This window comes from Dermacentor albipictus, chromosome 2, assembly GCF_038994185.2.
Source record: "Dermacentor albipictus isolate Rhodes 1998 colony chromosome 2, USDA_Dalb.pri_finalv2, whole genome shotgun sequence".
Lineage (NCBI taxonomy): Eukaryota > Metazoa > Arthropoda > Arachnida > Ixodida > Ixodidae > Dermacentor > Dermacentor albipictus.
The window spans coordinates 204,738,516-204,758,111 of record NC_091822.1 but is presented as its reverse complement, the minus strand read 5'-3'; the positions used below and the strand labels follow the sequence as shown (position 1 = coordinate 204,758,111).

At 46.6% G+C, this 19,596-nt stretch overlaps 1 protein-coding gene across 1 annotated transcript; it reads left to right on the top strand.

Moving 5' to 3' along the window:
- Window positions 1-1,305: 1,305 nt before the first annotated feature.
- LOC139055833 (arginine/serine-rich coiled-coil protein 2-like) lies at window positions 1,306-19,195 on the top strand. Its single transcript, XM_070533382.1, has 3 exons — window positions 1,306-1,353; window positions 10,117-10,929; window positions 18,563-19,195. The coding sequence occupies exons 1-3, from the start codon at window positions 1,306-1,308 to the stop codon at window positions 18,689-18,691; spliced, it is 990 nt and encodes a 329-aa protein (XP_070389483.1). The 3' UTR covers window positions 18,692-19,195.
- Window positions 19,196-19,596: the final 401 nt, after the last annotated feature.

Sequence of the window (19,596 nt, the reverse complement as noted above, 5' to 3'; positions counted from 1 at the left end):
GACCCAATCGATCGTCACCTCTTCGTATGATGTCTGTTCGTGCTCTACCGGATGCGTTTCGGTAACTTCTGCTCCCAAGTGTAAGCGCACGAGCGCCTTTGCATTTCGTCCCCATCGAAATCACGTGACGTCGAGCGCAACGCCGCAGCCGCGGGCCCGCCATGCGCACGCCGTTGCCCCCCCCCCCCCCCCCCCGGCGATTCCGTGCTCTGTTCGGACCAACTGCGGCGTCATTCCCACCGTAGTTGTTTTTAACGCTGTAATCCCATTCTTTTTTGCCCTTTCTTCCCACGAATTCACAAATAGCCGATTCTTCAACCTTTAAGGCGCATTCTTGAATTTTGATGTATGATTTCATGGCATTTCGACGTAGTTGTGCCCACTCTCGGCAAGAAAAATTTTGACTTACCGTGCTGCATCTGGCGATGTTCAAATTCATTGTACGCCGTCTTCGCGAAGAACTCTTAACCGTCCCTGATAGGACGCTGTACAAATCTATGATGACCGTTCACTTATCTTTATGTCGATTAGGACTGCCTTACGTATACATATATATAATAGCGAAAAAACGAACAAACAGAATAAAAACGTACAAATATGAATGCAACCCTCCAGAGCGCCGGAAACCCAACAAGGCTCTGCCGTCTCAACTCTGACGTCAACCTGCCGGTCACAGCAGAAGCCAGACCATCTGAGCAAGGACTCCTGGGCTGTGGTGGTGACACAAGGGGGGGCGTGCCAGGTGCCGGCGGCCTTGGGCCTTTCGGCTGCAGGTGACAGCACGGGTGGCCCCATCCTCATTCATTCCTTCAATACCAGTTCCGGTGGCAGTGGCCCCACTAAGTGCAGCCAAGCTTAGCGCAGCATTTGCCTCCTCCTCTTCCCTAGTGACTAATAGAGATCCATCAACGGAGGATTTTTCACCACTTCCAGAATGGCAGGCTTACGTCCGTTGCCTTTTCAGATGACGCTCACCTGGGTCGTGTGTTCCGGACTGCTTGGTTCATGCCATGTTGCTGCAGAGGATCCGCTTACAGCACGGCCGCCATGGTTGCGCAGAACGCCAAGTTTGGACACAACCAGCCAGCTCATCTGGCAACATGGATCCAGCACGACTACGGTGGACGCAACCGGCTGCCTTCATAAACGTCAGCTGGCAGCCGCCTCACTTGGGCACGACACCACTTCCAGAATGGCAGGCTTACGTCCGTTGCCTTTTCAGATGACGCTCACCTGGGTCGTGTGTTCCGGACTGCTTGGTTCATGCCATGTTGCTGCAGAGGATCCGCTTACAGCACGGCCGCCATGGTTGCGCAGAACGCCAAGTTTGGACACAACCAGCCAGCTCATCTGGCAACATGGATCCAGCACGACTACGGTGGACGCAACCGGCTGCCTTCATAAACGTCAGCTGGCAGCCGCCTCACTTGGGCACGACACCACTTCCAGAATGGCAGGCTTACGTCCGTTGCCTTTTCAGGTTAGTTACCTGAAAGGTGCTGCTTGCGTCAAATCCAGTAATTATTGCTTGTTGGTGGTGTCGTGCCCACGAGACCTGAATGATGTGTTCAAACAGTTCTTGGCTCTTGCGTGTGAAATATGCTATGCCTTGTCTGCTATAACACTGATGCTGTCGGGAGACGTTGAAACTAATCCTGGACCAATGACTAAGGCTCAAGAAGAAGCTTTTGCTGCTGCACTAGAGGCTATTAGGAAATTAGAAGAAGCGCACTCACACTTGCTTTCTGAACTAACTAGTGTCAAAGCCAGTAATACGGCAGTTATAAGCAAGTTTCAAAAGCTAGAAAACGAGCAGGTAACACTACTCGCTGAACTAAAAATTTCGAAACAAAAACAGGAGGCCGCTGAAGGGGAAATCAAGCTGCTGAACGCCAAGATCGCCGCGCTGGTCGATACTCCCGCATCCGGAAATTCGGCTGTTACAACAGCAGGCGCTGATATCCTTCGCGGTGTGTCTGATCGATTGGCCACAATTTCTTCACGGTGCGATGACACTGAGAATAGAATGCGACGCTCAAACCTGCTCTTCTTTAACATAGCGGACAACGAAAAAGAGGACTGGGCTGCGTCGGAGCAGAAAATTGTCGATTTCTGTGCCGAAAAACTTGACTTAAGCCTATCAAGCACGCACTTCGAGAGGGTGCATAGATTAGGCAAGCACGTCGATAACAAAACGAGACCTATCATAGCAAAATTGACATTTTATAAGGATAAAGAACGCATCTTGTCAGCTGCACGAAAACTTAAGGGCTCCGGATTTTCGATACGAGAAGACTTCTCGCCAGCTACACGAGAAGCAAGAAGGAAACTGATCGAATTCGCAAAGGCAAAAAAAAAATACTTCAAGCTCAGCGTCGACAGAATGCGCATAGATGACACAACCTACGTGTACGACGGCGTCACTAGCACAGTAGTACAGCTGAGCAGATAGCTAAAGCATAGCACTCGAACCCATCACTGCCATCAGGCATCAGGACCTCGGATCATACCGTCACTATCAATATCATTTACTAATATTCGAAGCCTGGTGCGCAAGCTCGGTCAAATCTGTTCTTTCATAGACGATACAGGTTCTGACATTATCATCTTCACGGAAACATGGCTGCATCCTGACATTTCAGACAATGAAATAAGTCCCATACATACCACGTATAATATTTACCGATGCGATCGCACTAATAAACGAGGTGGAGGCGTACTTATAGGCGTTAGGAAGACGGTAACATCTTATTTAATTGATTCCGACACTAGCCTAGAAATTGTCTGGGTTGCGTGCATGACTCGTTTTGAAAAGTTATTGTTAGGTTGCTGTTATCGTCCTCCTGACTCAAGTGTGTTGTTTGTTAGCGACCTGCGAAACAGCATAACTCACGCCATTAGAGCTTGTCCGGCTGAAAGTATTTTTCTTTTCGGCGACTTTAATCTTCCCTCCATAAACTGGAAGCAGTTGTCATCGACCTGCCGCCTTTCCACAGACTTCATTGCCTTAACATTAGATTTCAACCTGTCACAGATCGTAAGTCAACCCACTCGTGATTCCAATATACTAGATCTAGTATTGACAACGGTCCCTAATAATGTTGAAAAAATAACATATTTAGATGGTTTCAGTGACCATAAATTAATGCAATTAAACCTTAAAGTACCGTCCCAATTTTCTGGTACCACAACTAAGATAATTCGTGACTATAACAGAGGAAACTACAGTGTTATTAACGCTGAACTTGAAACATTTCTTGTTGGTGTATTACTTCCTCGTTTCAGTAACCGAACAGTTCAAGATAACTGGGATTTGTTCAAAAACAAGCTAATAACACTGGTTAGTCAACATGTTCCGTTAATTAAAATAACAAATGATAAACGCAATCCATGGTTCACTAAGTCACTTAACCAACTGAGAAATAAAAAGAAACGATTGTACGCGTCCGCAAAACGCGCGTCCACTCCAATATCTTGGAAAAAATACAGCGACTTCTTGAAAAGCTACTGCTCCAGAGTACGCGCTGCCCGAGATACGTACTTTTCGCACGATTTGCCATCGCTGCTCACAACTAACACAAAAAAATTTTGGGAATCAGTGTGTCCGGAGCGACAGGACGGAAACATCATTTTGCATGATAACGACCACATTCCCATTCCAGATTATGACTGTCCAAACGCGTTCAATTCATTCTTTTCATCAGTATACACCATAGAAGACGACTCAAACGTGCCTGAGGTAGCTGATCTTGACTACCCTTTCTTACAGCCCATCGACATTACTGTCGACGGCATCGCATCCATTATAAATAATCTGAAAGTGTCCACATCAGCAGGCATTGACGACATAAACTCAAAAATACTAAAAAACACGATATCAGTCTCGAGTAAAATATTATCTCATATATTCCGACAATCGCTATCGACAGGAATGCTTCCCCAAGACTGGAAAATCGCGAAGGTCATTCCCATCTTTAAATCTGGCAATAGAAATTCACCACTAAACTACAGACCCATTTCACTTACTTCCATCTGCTGTAAGATGCTAGAGCATATAATCACCTCCCATATTTACAATCATCTAGAGAATAATAACTTTTTCTTCACAAATCAGCATGGATTTAGAAAGGGTTTATCGTGCGACACGCAACTATTTGAGTTCACGACTGAATTACATTTTAATCTGGACAAAAACCTGCAAACTGACTGCACGTTTTTAGATTTTTCGAAAGCCTTTGATCGCGTAGCTCACTGCCGACTAATTTCTAAACTTTCTTCGTTGTCCTTAGATTCACTAACGCTATCTTGGATTCGGAACTTTCTTACCAATCGGCAGCAGTTCACCGTGGTTAATAATTTTTCCTCCCCGCTCTCGTACGTGTCTTCTGGTGTGCCACAGGGTAGTGTCCTCGGTCCACTTCTTTTCCTTATATATATTAACGACTTACCGAATAACATTTCTTCTCATGTGCGGATCTTTGCTGACGATTGTATAGTTTACCGAGAAATTACTAGTACTGATGACCACGTAAAAATTCAAAATGATCTTGACCTTATTAGCAGCTGGTGTAGGACCTGGCTAATGTCGCTTAATCCAGATAAATGTAAAATAATGTCACTCGCAAACATTTCCTTTCCAGCTTTCCATACTATATTAATAACAATCCTGTGTCTGTAGTTACTTCTTACAAATACCTAGGCGTAACCCTGACAACAAACCTTTCCTGGACTACACATATAAACAATATCTGCGGAAATGCCTCCCGATCCTTGGGATATTTACGCCGGAACCTCCGTAAGACGCCGACAAATATCCGCAAATTAGCCTACCTTACATTTGTTCGCCCTAAACTTGAATTTGCTTCTTCAGTATGGTCCCCTCATTACATTTATTTAACCACTATGCTAGAATCAGTTCAGAATAGAGCCGCTAGATTTATTTCACAAAATTACAACTGGAGCGAAAGTATAACGCAAATTAAAAACAATCTATCAATTCCTTCTTTGACCACTCGTCGTGATGTAGCACTTATATTGCTTTTCCACAAGTACGTTCACGGACCGAGGCCATCACCAATAGCTCTTCAAGTTTCTCCTTTCACCTCACGCAGATTGCATAATCATCTTTCTTTCACGCGCATCTACGGCAAAACAGACGCTTTTAACTCATCTGCGCTTCCACGTGTCATCCGCTTGTGGAACGACCTTCCCGATATCCTGGTAGCTGAAGCTAACAAAGGAAAATTCCGTCACGACATAAACATTCATTTCTTACTTTAAAAAAAAAAAAACTTGTCTGTGTTGCTTCTTGTATGTTTTTTTTTCTTGTTATTTAGAATTATGTACTTGGTGTAAACTTGACTCTTCGTTGTGTTTTTAATAACAAAGCATTGTATAACTGTATAATTTTGTATAATTGTTTGCTGCTCTTTATACTGTGTCAATTTCCCCCCCCCCCTTACCCAATGCCCATTCTTCGGGCCTGTAAGGTATTTTGAATAAATAAATAAATAAATAAATAAATATAGAGGCGTATTACAAAACGCGCGTCCCCATACAAATATTATCACGTAAATTTTTTTTATAGTTCGCTTTCACTTTGAGTAGACGAAATTATTCTATTGCGAAAATTTTTTGTGACTAATGTTAGTCAGTGAACAATGGGGAATGTGCTCAATATATAGCTCGCTATGTAATACATTACATGTAAACAAAGCAAGTCCTTGCTTCGCAAGATAGCGTATGGGTAGATATTTACGTATTCATAAAGTGGAACTGCGTGCCTTTTGTATGAGCAAAATGTTGCAGGTCGGGGTGTTTGCTTCTGCAAGTGTTGGGGATGTACACACGTATGCAGGGTATAAGTGCTTCCCCCATGACGAAAGACAGTATGTATTGCCGATGCGTGTGAATGAATGCACGGTAAAGTAGCATAAGCGTGCACTGGGCATAGGATCACCGTGTTCTCATAAGAATTCTTACACGAAACCCTTCTCTTGAAAAGACTGATTCAGGGTGAACGACAAATCTAATGTGAGCATCTAGACCTATCTTAAGGGCGCTGCTTTAATAGAGGGGAGCAGTATACGATTCAAATTATGGTGTTTTACGTGACAAAACCATGATCTGATCATGAGGCACGCCGTAGAAGAGTACTTCGGATTAATTTTGACCAGCTGACGTTATTAACCATGCACCTAAATCTAAGTACACGGGTGTTTTTGCATTTCGCCCCCATAGAAATGCGGCCGCAGGGGTAGTGATTTAGTTCAGCGACCTCGTGCTTAGAAGCGCTACACCAAAGCCACTAAGTAACCACGGCGGGTGAGTAGCGTATAACCCTGAAGGGTTAAAGTAGGGGGTTAACAAGGCGCCTGTGAGCACGAAAAGGCATAAACGGTGTTTTAGCAAGATTAATGTACAGTTCATCTTTAGCGCATCATACTATTAGATTCTGCAGATCTAAATTCAATTTAGATAAGGCTTTATTTAAATTCTTTTTGTGAGCGTGATGGTGGCGTCGCCTTCGCGCAGTACTATAAACATAGGGTATAACAGCTAACGCTTTTAATGGAAAGAAAGATTTAATAGCACGCTGCAACACACGATTTTAAGACCTACGGTGTCCGGTAGTCACACCTCTGGCAACCGAACTAATAATTGGTCTTACAATTGTATCTCCCACTGTGTTATTCCTAATATCATTTTGTCGTTGAACAGCTCCGCTAAAGTTAATTGGGACCCACGTTATAGAAAGAGAGTTAGTAAAACCAAGGTAGAAAGGAATGACTTTAATATATCTAACAAATAAGATAGGGCCCAGTATGGAAACTTGCGGAACACCTTTTTTTATTAATTTGTGGAACAGAAAGAGAATCCTCGGTTTGCACCATGTGCAACCTTTTTGTGCGGCAACTTTGGATTAGATTAAGTGCTGAACCGGGAATGGCTAGTACTCTAGTATATAAAATTGAATAGTGCGGCTGATAGTATTGAAGGCTTCGCTAAAGTCAACAATATTGCACCGGCAACATGATCCATACCTAAGACGTGGTCAATATTTGCATTGAGAGATAATAGCGCAAATCTTGTTGAAACTGCAGAGCGGAAACAACATTGTTGGTAGGTCCCCAGATTAAACTTAGCAATTTAGAATGGCAGGTGGCTAAAGAGTAGTTTTTCGATAATCTTGATGTGAAATACCAGCACGAAAGTGGGCCTATAGTTTAGCTGTAGAGTGGGCGACCACATTTAGGCAAAAGGAGGACTGCCTCTTTTCATCATCATCATCATCATCATCGTCGTCGTCGTCGTCGTCGTCGTCATCATCATCATCATCATCATCATCATCATCCTATTTTATGTCCGCTGCAAGGACAAAGGCCTCTCCGTGCGATCTCCAATTACATCTGTCCTGTGCCAACCGATTCCACCTAGCGCCCGCGAATTTGCTCATTTCATCGCCCCACCTAGTCTTCTGCCCTCCTAGACTGCGCTCTCCTTCTCTTGGCACCCATTCTGTAACCCTAATGGTCCACCAATTATCTAACCTGCGCATTACATGACCTGTCCAGCTCCATTTTTTTCTCTTAATGTCAATTCGAATATCGGATATACCCGTGTGCCCTCTTATTCACATTGCTCTCTTTCTCTCTCTTAACGTTATGCCTAACAATCTTTGTTCCATCGCTCTTTGCGCGGTCCCTAACTTGGTCTCAAGCTTCTTTATCAATCTCCAAGTCTCTACCCCATATGCCAGCACCGTTAAAATGCACTGATTGTCCACCTTCCTTTTCAAATATAATGGTAAGCTTCCAGTCAGGAGCTGACAATGTCTGCCGTATGCGATCCAACGCATTTTTATTCTTTGAATTTCCTTCTCATGATCAGTAACAAGAAAGGGGCTGGCAGATGGAATGGCACACTGTGGTATAAAATTTTTTAAACAGGGATGAAGTACCTCAGACAGGCTGGCCAACGTTTCGATAGGTGGACCTATCTTCGTCAAAGGCGGCCTCGTCATCCTCGGCGTGTTAGTTTTAAAGGGTTAGTGCAGTGACGTCACGTGCGGGTGTTGTCGCTGGCGGCTGGTTTTAAAGAGAGAGATTACAAGAGGGCACAGGCGCTGTCGTCCGACGTCTGTGAGCCTCATTCTCAAGACGAGGGGACAAGAGCGTGAGAGTGGGCACGCGGGGAGGAAAGAAAAGAAATAGAAGCAGAAAAAAGGGGAAAAAAGGAAAAAAAGGAGGGGGGAGCCAGGGCCGTACCAAGACACAACAAAGGGGGGGGGTGAAAGAAAAAGAAAGAGAAAAATGAAATCTTTAAGAAATACGGGGGCTTGGGAGCGTGTTGGGGGTGCGAAAGGTTAGGAGGTATTCAGGGGGAGTCGTTGGCGGCATGTTTTTGAGGCATTAGAACGGCCGGTCAAGCAATAGGTCGAGTAATTTTGAAATAGTTAAGGTGGCAACGAGGAGTCTGCGGTGCAATGTGTGGGGTGACTGAAAGGCAGCGGCATGGTCTTTCAAGGGGCACTGCCCCACGCGCTTAACGTAGGTGTCGTTACGGCGGCATCCAGAAGGCGATACTCTGGGTTGAGGCGCCGAAAAAGGCATATATTTCCGAAGTCAATATGCCTTTTTCGGCGCCTCAACCCAGAGTATCGCCTTCTGGATGCCGCCGTAACGACACCTACGTTAAGCGCGTGGGGCAGTGCCCCTTGAAAGACCATGCCGCTGCCTTTCAGTCACCCCACACATTCCACCGCAGACTCCTCGTCGCCACCTTAACTATTTCAAAATTACTCGACCTATTGCTTGACCGGCCGTTCTAATGCCTCAAAAACATGCCGCCAACGACTCCCCCTGAATACCTCCTAACCTTTCGCATCCCCAACACGCTCCCAAGCCCCCGTATTTCTTAAAGATTTCATTTTTCTCTTTCTTTTTCTTTCACCCCCCCCCCCCTTTGTTGTGTCTTGGTACGGCCCTGGCTCCCCCCTCCTTTTTTCCTTTTTTCCCCTTTTTTCTGCTTCTATTTCTTTTCTTTCCTCCCCGCGTGCCCACTCTCACGCTCTTGTCCCCTCGTCTTGAGAATGAGGCTCACAGACGTCGGACGACAGCGCCTGTGCCCTCTTGTAATCTCTCTCTTTAAAACCAGCCGCCAGCGACAACACCCGCACGTGACGTCACTGCACTAACCCTTTAAAACTAACACGCCGAGGATGACGAGGCCGCCTTTGACGAAGATAGGTCCACCTATCGAAACGTTGGCCAGCCTGTCTGAGGTACTTCATCCCTGTTTAAAAAATTTTATACCACAGTGTTCTCATGATCAGGGTTCCCTGTGATTAGTTAGCCTAGGTAAACGTACTCCTTTACGGACTCTAGATGCTGACTGACGATCTTGAACTCTTGTTCCCTTGCCCAGGAAAAGAAGAAGAAGAAGAAGCATCGAAGAACATGGAGAAAGATCGGCTCCCGCTTTCAACATCGGTTTCGACCCATTAGTCTGAGTGTATCCTTGGTTCGGTTACATCAATCGACGCTTAGCATCAAGAGGATTACGGCGACACCAGGATTTCTACGGTGGGTCGACTATTCACATTTTAAGAGACTTTTTCGAGCAGCCACCATTGCCGCCGCGCTAGGCCAGGTGCTGCCTGAGTGTGGCAATTGGAGGCGAGTCAGGCATGCAAGTCATGATGGATGGGGAGGAACTACCTCCCGACAAGTGCACCGAAGAGTACGGATGGCAGGCAGCAGTTTCTAGGCGAATTTCTACCAGATCCGCTGTTAGCGGCAATTCAGCCGGAGCTGGGCCTCATATGGCTACGTCGCCTAGAACATTCGAGAACGGCAGTCGAGTCAAGAACAGGGTCGCCAGGGCATCCCGAATGCCATACTTGCCGAAAGATCACTTTAAAATCATACTCCGACCACGCGGCGGACTCAATATTAGCAAGATTGGCTCTACCAAGATAGGCAAAACCATCGTTGAAGCAGCTGGTCTAAGCTCGGACCACATTGCATCAGACATCATATGCCCGAACGTGAACCAAAACATAATTGTGGCGAGTACGCCGCAACGAGAGAATGCTGAGAAATATGTGAGAATCAGTCAATTAACCTGAATGGATGCAGCTTCGAGATCAACGCATATGAGGCTGCACCTCACAACACGTGCAAGGGAGTGATAAGGAACGTTGACTTAGCAGATGGCCCGACGGAGCTGGAGAAGAACATAGTCAACTCAAGAAACCCTTTGGCTCTCGCCGTTAAAAGAATCAAGAATACCGGTACGGTGATCATCGCCTTTGATGGACACAAGGTTCCGAATTTCGTCAGATATGGCCCGGTCCTTGTAAGGTGTTCACTATACAAGAAACAAGTCGACGTATGCTACGCTTGCGGTCGGCTCGGTCACAGAGCTGATGTGTGCCCGTCTCCGCAAGAGAGAATATGCCGAGGCTGTGGTGCAGTGAATCCGACTGACAAACATCAGTGCCAACCCAGGTGTGAACTGTGTGGTGGCCCACACCCAACTGCGGACAAAGTGTGTAAGCAGCGCTATACAACTCCATACGTGGTCAGAAAACGGAGAAACGAAAGAGCACTAGCAACCAACGTCAACAAGGACAATAACGACACGCAGCCAAGCTCAAGGTCCCGCGGCAGGTCCAGGTCCCGCAGTCGCTCACGCTCCAGGGGAAGAAGCGTGTCCAGATCCCGACCCAGATCCAGATCCCAATCCAGGACGCGATCCGGATCAAGAGATCGGAGCCAACAGGCTGCATCGAAACCCGGGGAAGGAATCAACGGATCCACATGGGCCGACAAAGTCAAGGGAACGGCCATAGCGGACAAGACGCCTCCTCACCGGGACAACAATAAAACAAGACTTATCTGGGCCGACGACGCGCGTACCGATCCGGTAAGTGCCATGCTTTGTGACCCACCCCCAGAGCAAAGTAAGGATCGTGAAATAGAAAGACTTAAGAAAGAGAATGCAGAACTAAGGGAAATGAATCAGGACGTGATTAGAGAGATGACGGCAATAAGGAAACTCTTAAGCGAGGCTAAACAAGCAGAAAACAAAGATAGCACTAATACACGCAAAGAAGCCCCAGTCCCGGCGCCTGCTGGTGAAGGCCCAATGTCAGCCAAGCGTAGGGCTGTTGAAAGTAAACTCAAGAACACTGAAACACAGATGGAGGAGGTCAAACAAGCGCTGGCATCTTTTAAAGACAACATGCAGATGCTTATGTACACTGTCTCACAGTTGACAATGAATGTAGGCCATATACAGACGGCACTGAATGACCCTAAGGAGGGACTGAAGGCTTTTGGCGAAAGAATTAAAACCCTGGAAATGATGACTATGTCAATGGACGTAAGGGAACAATGCGGGTCGTCATTCCTCAGAGCTACACTAACTCCCCAGGCGGGGGAGATGAATATGCAATATGGCTCACAATAAGAGGGAATTTCGAATATGGCAGTGGAATTGCGGGGGGTACAATAACAAACGTTCCATCATCCAGCAATACCTTAGGTCACTTCAGTCTAAACCGGATATTATCGCACTTCAAGAGACAGGATATGGATATGTCACACTCACTGGATACAGAGCCATAGAGTGTCAAACGTTCGGTAGGGGCCTGTACGTGCTTGTAAATAAGCAGCTTACACACATCCCACATGAATTAGGCGTCATAGACAAAAACCTAGAGTACCTCATGGTTGAGGTTGTAGTACCAACTTCACACAAAAATCAAAGGAACAATAGCTTATTCGTACTCAACATTTACAGTAATCCGAAACACCAGAAACAACACTTCAAGAGATTATTCGAAAAGGCTACTAATTTAGCTGGAAGTAGACCTCTGATTATATTAGGAGACTTCAATGCAGCCCACGAGCTATGGGGCTACGTTACGACGAACGCCAAGGGCAGGAATCTGTGGAATCACGCGGATGAGCTAGACCTGGTCTTAGTCACGGATAAGACACATCCTACAAGGCTTGGCAATTCTGTCTGCAGAGACACCACACCTGACCTTACGTTCATTAAGAACACAGAGCATGTTTCATGGACTAATACAAACATGAATTTTGGCAGCGATCATTACGTAATAGAAGTCACACTGGAAGTTGAGAAAGGCCGAACTCGAGAATTCGAGGTCGTAGATTGGGACCTTTTTCGTAAATTAAGAGCCCAAAGCGGAAAAGAAACCACCAAACTCAATCTCAGAGACTGGTGTGAGGGCATCAGAAGGGACATCAAAACAGCGTCCAAAAGAATTGTTACAGATACTAATGTAGAGGCAATGGACTCGAAACTTGCCCACTTAATAGAAGCCAAGGAAGCCATAACCCGAAAGTGGCGGGCACAAAGGCTAAATCGTAGGCTCAGAAAAAGAATCGCAGAACTTAACAAACAAATCGAACAATACTGTAACACCCTCTGCCAGCAACAGTGGGACGAGTTTTGTGAGTCAATCGATGGGCAAATCAGGAACGGCAAGGCGTGGAAATTGATCAAGCATCTGCTGGATGAAAAAGGCACTAAAGCCAACCAAAGACACAGCCTTGCCCGAGCCATACACGTAGCCCTTGGGGATCAGCCCATCGAAACAGTTACCAAACAACTAATTGACAAATACCTACCAGTTAGAAATGAGCAGGACCAGCCACTTCCATCAGAATACAGGGGAGCCGCTCAACCGGAACTCGACCAACCCTTCACCATATCCGAAATCCGGAGGGTGTTAAGTGAACTAAATCGAAATTCAGCCCCCGGTCCTGACGGAGTAACAAACAGATCACTTAGAAATCTCGATGAGCCGTCCATTGAATCGCTGACAGACTTCATTAATGAAGCATGGATCTCAGGCGAAGTCCCAGAAGAATGGAAAACTTCACAGGTTATACTAATACCCAAACCGGGTAAACCTCCAAGCTTGGACAACTTAAGGCCAATATCACTTACATCATGCGTGGGGAAGGTCGCTGAACACGCAATCCTTAACAGGCTAAAAGACCACTTAGAAGACAATAATATATACACTCACAACATGCTGGGTTTTAGGTCTGCACTTTCCACGCAGGATGCCATGAAGCAAATTAAACACCACATACTCGACGGATATTCTAGAAATACTAAGGCCATATTGGGATTAGACTTGGAAAAAGCGTTCGACAGAATCAAGCATGAGTACATCCTCAGAACGATAGAAGACATTGGACTCGGGTTGAGGATGTTTAAATACATCAAATCCTTTCTCGAAGCACGCACGGCGAAGATAAAGGTCGGAGACACAAACTCGGAAGTGGTTCAGCTCGGAGATCGAGGAACCCCCCAAGGATCGGTGATCTCTCCCGTCCTTTTCAACCTGTGCATGATTGGTCTGTCCAGAAAGCTGGGCAAGATTAAAGGCATTGACCATACCATATATGCTGATGATCTCACTGTATGGTGTGCTGGTGGCAGTGAAGGGCAGATACAGGACGCACTGACTGAAGCGATCAAGACGGTGGAAGAATACCTGAGGCCCACTGGACTCAGGTGCTCCCCCCACAAATCGGAGTTACTACTTTATAGACGTGAAAAGGGGGGCAGGCCTAAGGGCTGGAAACCTCTATCGGAAAGCAATATACACCTACATACAGAAAATGGTGCCAATATACCCAGAGTCAACGTGATCAGGGTACTAGGCTTTTTCATTGATGCAAACGGTGGAAACCATACCGAGGTGAAGAATATCACCCTTAAAACGGATAACGCGTGCAGGATGATCAGGCGCCTGGCAGGAAGACACAAGGGCATGAAAGAAGATAACCTCATCAGGATAATCAACTCATTCGTACTCTGTCATATATCATACGCCGCTGCCATGTACAATTGGACGCAGTCTCAACTCAAAAAGCTTGACGCAGTGATCAAGAAGGTTGTTAAAAGCGCATTGGGGCTCCCAATTCGAACCAGCACTGCAAAACTGCTCAAATTAGGAATACACAACACGACCATGGAGATCGCGGAGGCTCAAGAAACATCACAAATAGCGAGACTATCTACAACCAGCACGGGAAGATCAATCCTGGACAAGATCATGATCAACCCCATTACGGATTCAGCACAGTACGTTAAAGTTAATCAAGAATTCGCAGACAACATAATTGTCGCACCTCTACCCAGGAATATGCACCCAAAACATAATATCAACAGGAGAGTCGCACGAGCCAGGGCGTTAATCGAGAAAATGGATAAAGGGGGCAGAGGAGCCTGCTTTGTCGATTCGGCTGCCTACAAAGATCTAACTAAGTTCGCGGCGGTGGTAGTGGATCACCAGGGCAATTGCACAAACTGCGCCACGGTCTACACTAACAAACCTGAAGACGCTGAACAAGTTGCCATTGCATTGGCACTAACAGACGATAGATTCATCGAAATATATAGCGACTCGAAAACGGCTATTAGAGCTTTCAATAGGGGAAAGATTGCCCCGCAGGCTGCGAGAATAATTAACAAAAGGCAAACAAATGTTACACGTTACATTTATTGGTTCCCGGCGCACCTTGGTTCACTTGATGGCATTCCCGTCAATCCAAATGAATCGGCCAACAGCGTCGCCCGCGACCTTACAGACCGGGCCGCTTTTACATATGGTTTTGATTCTGCTGGATTGGAGAACTTACATAGAGATACGCTCATTACATACAATGAAATTACAAAACATTACTACATGGGAAGGAGGGAGTTTCCACCCCCTCACTATAGGCTAAACAGAGCACAAGCAGTTACACTTAGACAATTACAGACAGAGTCTTATTATTCACCTGCACAAATAAAGAAATGGTATAACATTGCAGACATGAATATTATATGCAAAGCATGCAAAAAGGAGATATGCACGCTTGAACATCTGCTCTGGGAGTGTGGGTCGCTCGGCCCTGGCATTTCCCGGAATCGGTTTTTAGGAATGATCAGATCTCCTGATCATATCCCTCAAGTCCTGGCTGTCCAGTAGGCCCGTGATAGGGCTAGGAGGCTTGACCTCCCGGTCCCAACATGGAACTAGCCAGGCAGGTGGCAACACCTTGTACAGGACCAGATTAAAGTTTTTCCTCCTCCTCCTCCTCCTCCCTTGCCCAGCTATTCATCATTATCTTTGTCTTCTGCATATTAATCTTCAACTCCACTCTTACACTCTCTCTATTAATTTCCCGAATCATTTGTTGCAACTCGTCTGCAGTATTGCTGAATAGAACAATGTCTTTCGGGCAAACTGAAGGCTGCTGAGATATTCGCCGTAGATTCTTACTCCTTTGTCTTCCCAGTTTAATAGTTTGAATACTTCTTCCAAGCATGCAGTGAATAGCATTGGAGAGATTGTGTCTCCCTGTCTGACGCCTTTCTTTATAGGTATCTTCCTACTTTTTTTGTGCAGAATTAGGGTAGCTGTGGAATCTCTAGATATTTTTCAAGGTACTTACGTAGCGCTCAGTACTCCTTGATTACGCAATGCCTCTTTGACTGCTGGTACCTCTACTGAATCAAATGCCTTTTCGTAATCCACGAATGCTATATATAGAGGCTTATTAGACTGTGCGGGTTTCTCGATTACCTTATTAATGACATGGGTGTGATCAATTGTAGAGAATCCCTTCCTGAAGCCAGCCTGTTCCCTTGGTTGACTTAAGTCCAGTGTTACCCTCATTCTATCGGAAATTATTTTGGTTAATATTTTATATAATACTGGGAGTAAGGTAATGGGCCAAAAAGTTTTCGCTTTGGATTCGATAGTAATCGCTTGTGTGGACTAGTATAATGTTTGCATTCTTCCAGTGTTCGTGGGGCCTTGCAGTCGATAGACACTTCGTATATGGCACCGCTAGTTTTCCAAGCATTACGCCTCCTCCATCTTTGTGTAAATTGACTGTTATTCCATCTTCTCCTGCAGCCTCGTTTCATGTCTTGCAAGGCCCTTCTGACCTCGTCGCTAGTTATAGGAGGAGTTTCTGTATCCTGTTCATTACTGTTTATAATGGAAATATCCTGACTCCTCCTGGTACTGTACAGGTCAGTATCGCATTATAACATCAGGAAAAACGCCAGATTTAACGTACAGTTAGTAATATGACAACGTATACAGGAGCAATTAGACCTGCTATTAGTTTAATTTTGGATCTTTTTATCCCGTCTAATGCAGCACTAGTTGCTTTTAGATTAGTAACAATAGACATAAGTTCTTCAGTGTTCATGGGGTAGAGGTAAAATGACTGCGTAGATTGCGGCAAAGCTTGAAAAAGAAATGTTGTACCATTACGGTTATCCGATACGTTAGGAATGAAAAATTGGCGAAACGCATTCGCAATATCTGGATTATCAGTTAACATCAGCGGTCAGTATTAATCTTAGAGATGTTGTGATGAGCCGAGAGTTGGAGAGAAACCAAGGAAAGGCAGGAAGGTCAACCAAGCGAGCGCTCGGTCTGCTACCCTACACTGGTGGCAATGGGAAATGGAAAGAGGGAGAGCACTGAGTGCACGCGGGAGGATGCACAGGGTAAGCAGTCTCCCAAACCGGTGCTCTTCAAGTACTGCGCTACAGTGCGCGAATCGCTCTTTGTGTCAGTGACGGATGTGTCTACGGTCCGAGTATCTTTGACTCGGAGAACAGTCTCGAGTCCAGTAGGCCTAATGCTGTCCAGAGAGAGATGCGTTGTGCCTCGTAGCGAGGATAGATGCACAACAGCTGCTCGATGGTATCGTCTCACCTACAGGAGGCGCACACCGGCCATTTCCCGTACGACAGGAGTACACGTTGGTGAACGACACTTCTAGCCACACGCGGTACAGCAAGGTTGTTTCGCTGCGGGAGAGGCTATATGGCAGTTGCAGCCGTAGGAATGGGTCCATCGTATGCAATTGGCATTTGAATGCATTTCAATCACTCAAGAAAGTTTGTGACTTTTTGCGTGCAAGTAGACGAAATTCCCTGGCAGCATCTGTCCTCGCCAAAGGCATTGGACGCCTATGGGTGTCCTCGTGGGCAGACCAGGAAGCCCGGGCAGGCCCATCAGCCCATTTACTGCCGGCGATGCCACCGTGATCAGGAATCCACTGAAAGAGTATGTTGTGCCCTGTTTCCAGACCATATTGGCGTATTTCCCTATCTGTCATATCATCTACTCGTACGTTATGTGATGTAGGGAAGACTTGATACTGTGAAGAGCCGCCTTAGAGTCACAAAGTATGACCAATTTTTCTGCCGGCTCCTCGGTGACGTAGTTCATAGCGCATGGAGGGCCACAAGTTATGTGCGAATGTCTTAAAGAGTCGCCACGTCTTTCGCGCATCATTTTTGTTCTTCAGTATTTCGTTCTCAAAGTATGTACGCAGGGCTCCTTTTAACATAGAAGAAAGGGATAGAATGAAAAACGCCGTCCGATTCGCGGGCTGCACTATAAGATTATTTGATTCCTTTTTTAAATTGCTGTCTTTTGTTAATGCATGCCGACAAGCCATTCTTACTTACATTCCAACTACATACACCAAGTTCAGAAAAGGGGTTTTGGGTTAACGTAAGAATGTACCATAGACCAAACAATGCGGGTAAATTACTCGATGAATATATTGTTGTATTTACGAATAGCTTTTCTTCGCGTGCGGGTAAAATTTATTGACTGACGAAGGATAAAAAACTCCGTGATGTCAACTTCAGCAGCTCCTGAAATTTGTCGGAGGAGGTTCGAGTGCGAAGATACGCGGCAGCATAGGCAGCGGAAGTCTTACGCAAGCTCGCAGCGGCGCGAGTAGACGACTTGGGCTTAGCGACCCCGAGCACTGACGGGCGGCAGCGGCAGCCGGTGGAGACAGTCCTCTGTCAGCTGTCAGAGTGACGCAGACGCGAGCCGGCGCACAATGAGGCCCCCTTGAGCTCCGCGACGGAGGGAGACGGATGCGAGTGCGACGCGGCAGCGCTGCCTCGGTCGCACACGGCTGGGCGCCGCGCCACCGCATGGGTCTTGCCCAAGGCAAACATTGTGCTGTCCGCACAGCGAGGCGGATCGACACAGGTCGCGTCGCCACCAAGGCCTGGCTCCGAGAGACCGCCCTGCCTAGCACCGGCCCTGCCTTGCGCGTCCAGGCTCACATGGAAACGTCCTTGACTGCTCGTTACTGGAGTTCGCCATTCAGCGACAGAGCTGAGAGCCCCTTCCGAGACATGAAATTGTCACAACGCACCCCGCCAGAGAATGAACCGCCGCAATGTCACTCACAGTAAAGAAAGGCTATATTCTAATTGGTGTCAACCCTAACATTGCAAACAATTCGCTCTGACGAAACCTTGTGTATCCGACCGAAGCAGATAAAAGCGACAATTGAAATTTATTTGTGCTCACCCCTAAATGACTTAATTCATGGCGTACACTCGCTCACGCGACGAAGGCAAAAAAGAAAATCCCCCAAGCTTTCTTTGACATGCTTACCGAGCCGATGGCACGCTACTTTTTCTGTATTTTATTTATTTATGTATTACTGTTATTCACTGGTCACCGCAGGGTGAACGCACCACTCGTTCTCGAACCGCTACGTGCACCCGCACGAGGTCGCCCGCTTCGCCCCCTCCCCGACTGTGCGTGCGCGCGCCACCTGGCGGCGCGGAGGAAGCGAACCGGCGCCGCCACTGACGAGCTTCGAATGCGCCGATGTCGTGATCTGCGGCGCTTGCATACAGGCGCTGCGACGAGGCTCTCTCCCGCCAACGCGCACGAGGCGGCCACGGCGCGCGGCGACAGAGACTTCTTTGTGGTGACGCCACAAACAACTGGAGGAGCAATAATGGCGCAATGTTGCACGACGCATCCTTTCGCCTTGTTCCGAGCGGACACGGAAGGGCAAAATGTGTTCATTTCCAGTCGGGAAGAAATGGAGTCGACGAGTAATGCACGAATGTGCCCATCGATAGATCAGGTAATTACGCGATGAAAAGACACACTCCGCTTCTTCCGCGAAGATTACTGTGAGTTGTTAAAGAACGCTGTGCCTTCTGTTTCTTTGTGTAGCAAGGTTCACTTTTTTGATGAGATTACGCCACGGGGATTCTCTTTGCAAGGAGCAGTCTCGCTTATACAAGCCAGAAAAATGCAAATTGCTTGTGACACGCATTCAACAGAAGCAGAATCTTTCTTTTTTAAATGTTGTTTCTTCTCTTCTTCGAGAAAAGCCGGCTGACCGATGTCAAATGCAGTTGCGCGTTGTGTATGTGGGAAAAGTATGTAGATCCAACGCACGTGTTGGAATATATACGAAAGGAAGCTTTTGCGAAGTGGTTAAGTAAGTGATTTGTGACTGATCTGTTCTGCACGGCGTTTTGCACGCAGCGTAGCGATTACACGTGCCTGATAGGCAAGACGTCACGTGACCCACGCAACCACGCACTCTCTCCGTAATAGGCCTAGTTTGCTAGGCGATGATGTCTGCAGGATAAGCCCACTTTGCTATTGCACATTCCCCAGCAGTGGCCTGCTACAAATTGACCCCAGGAAAGTTGGCACATAAGATTGCGCTTTCAATGAAGGAATTAAGCGCTGGC

What these genes read in the sequence shown, in the direction of transcription:
- LOC139055833 (XM_070533382.1), top strand. Translation starts at nt 1,306, where the DNA reads ATGGTTGCGCAGAACGCCAAGTTTGGACACAACCAGCCAGCTCATCTG. An exon ending in ACAACCAGCCAGCTCATCTG is followed by an intron (nt 1,354 to 10,116) that starts GCAACATGGATC and finishes TGTGAGAATCAG; the next exon opens with TCAATTAACCTGAATGGATG. An exon ending in ACGACGCGCGTACCGATCCG is followed by an intron (nt 10,930 to 18,562) that starts GTAAGTGCCATG and finishes TGGTCACCGCAG; the next exon opens with GGTGAACGCACCACTCGTTC.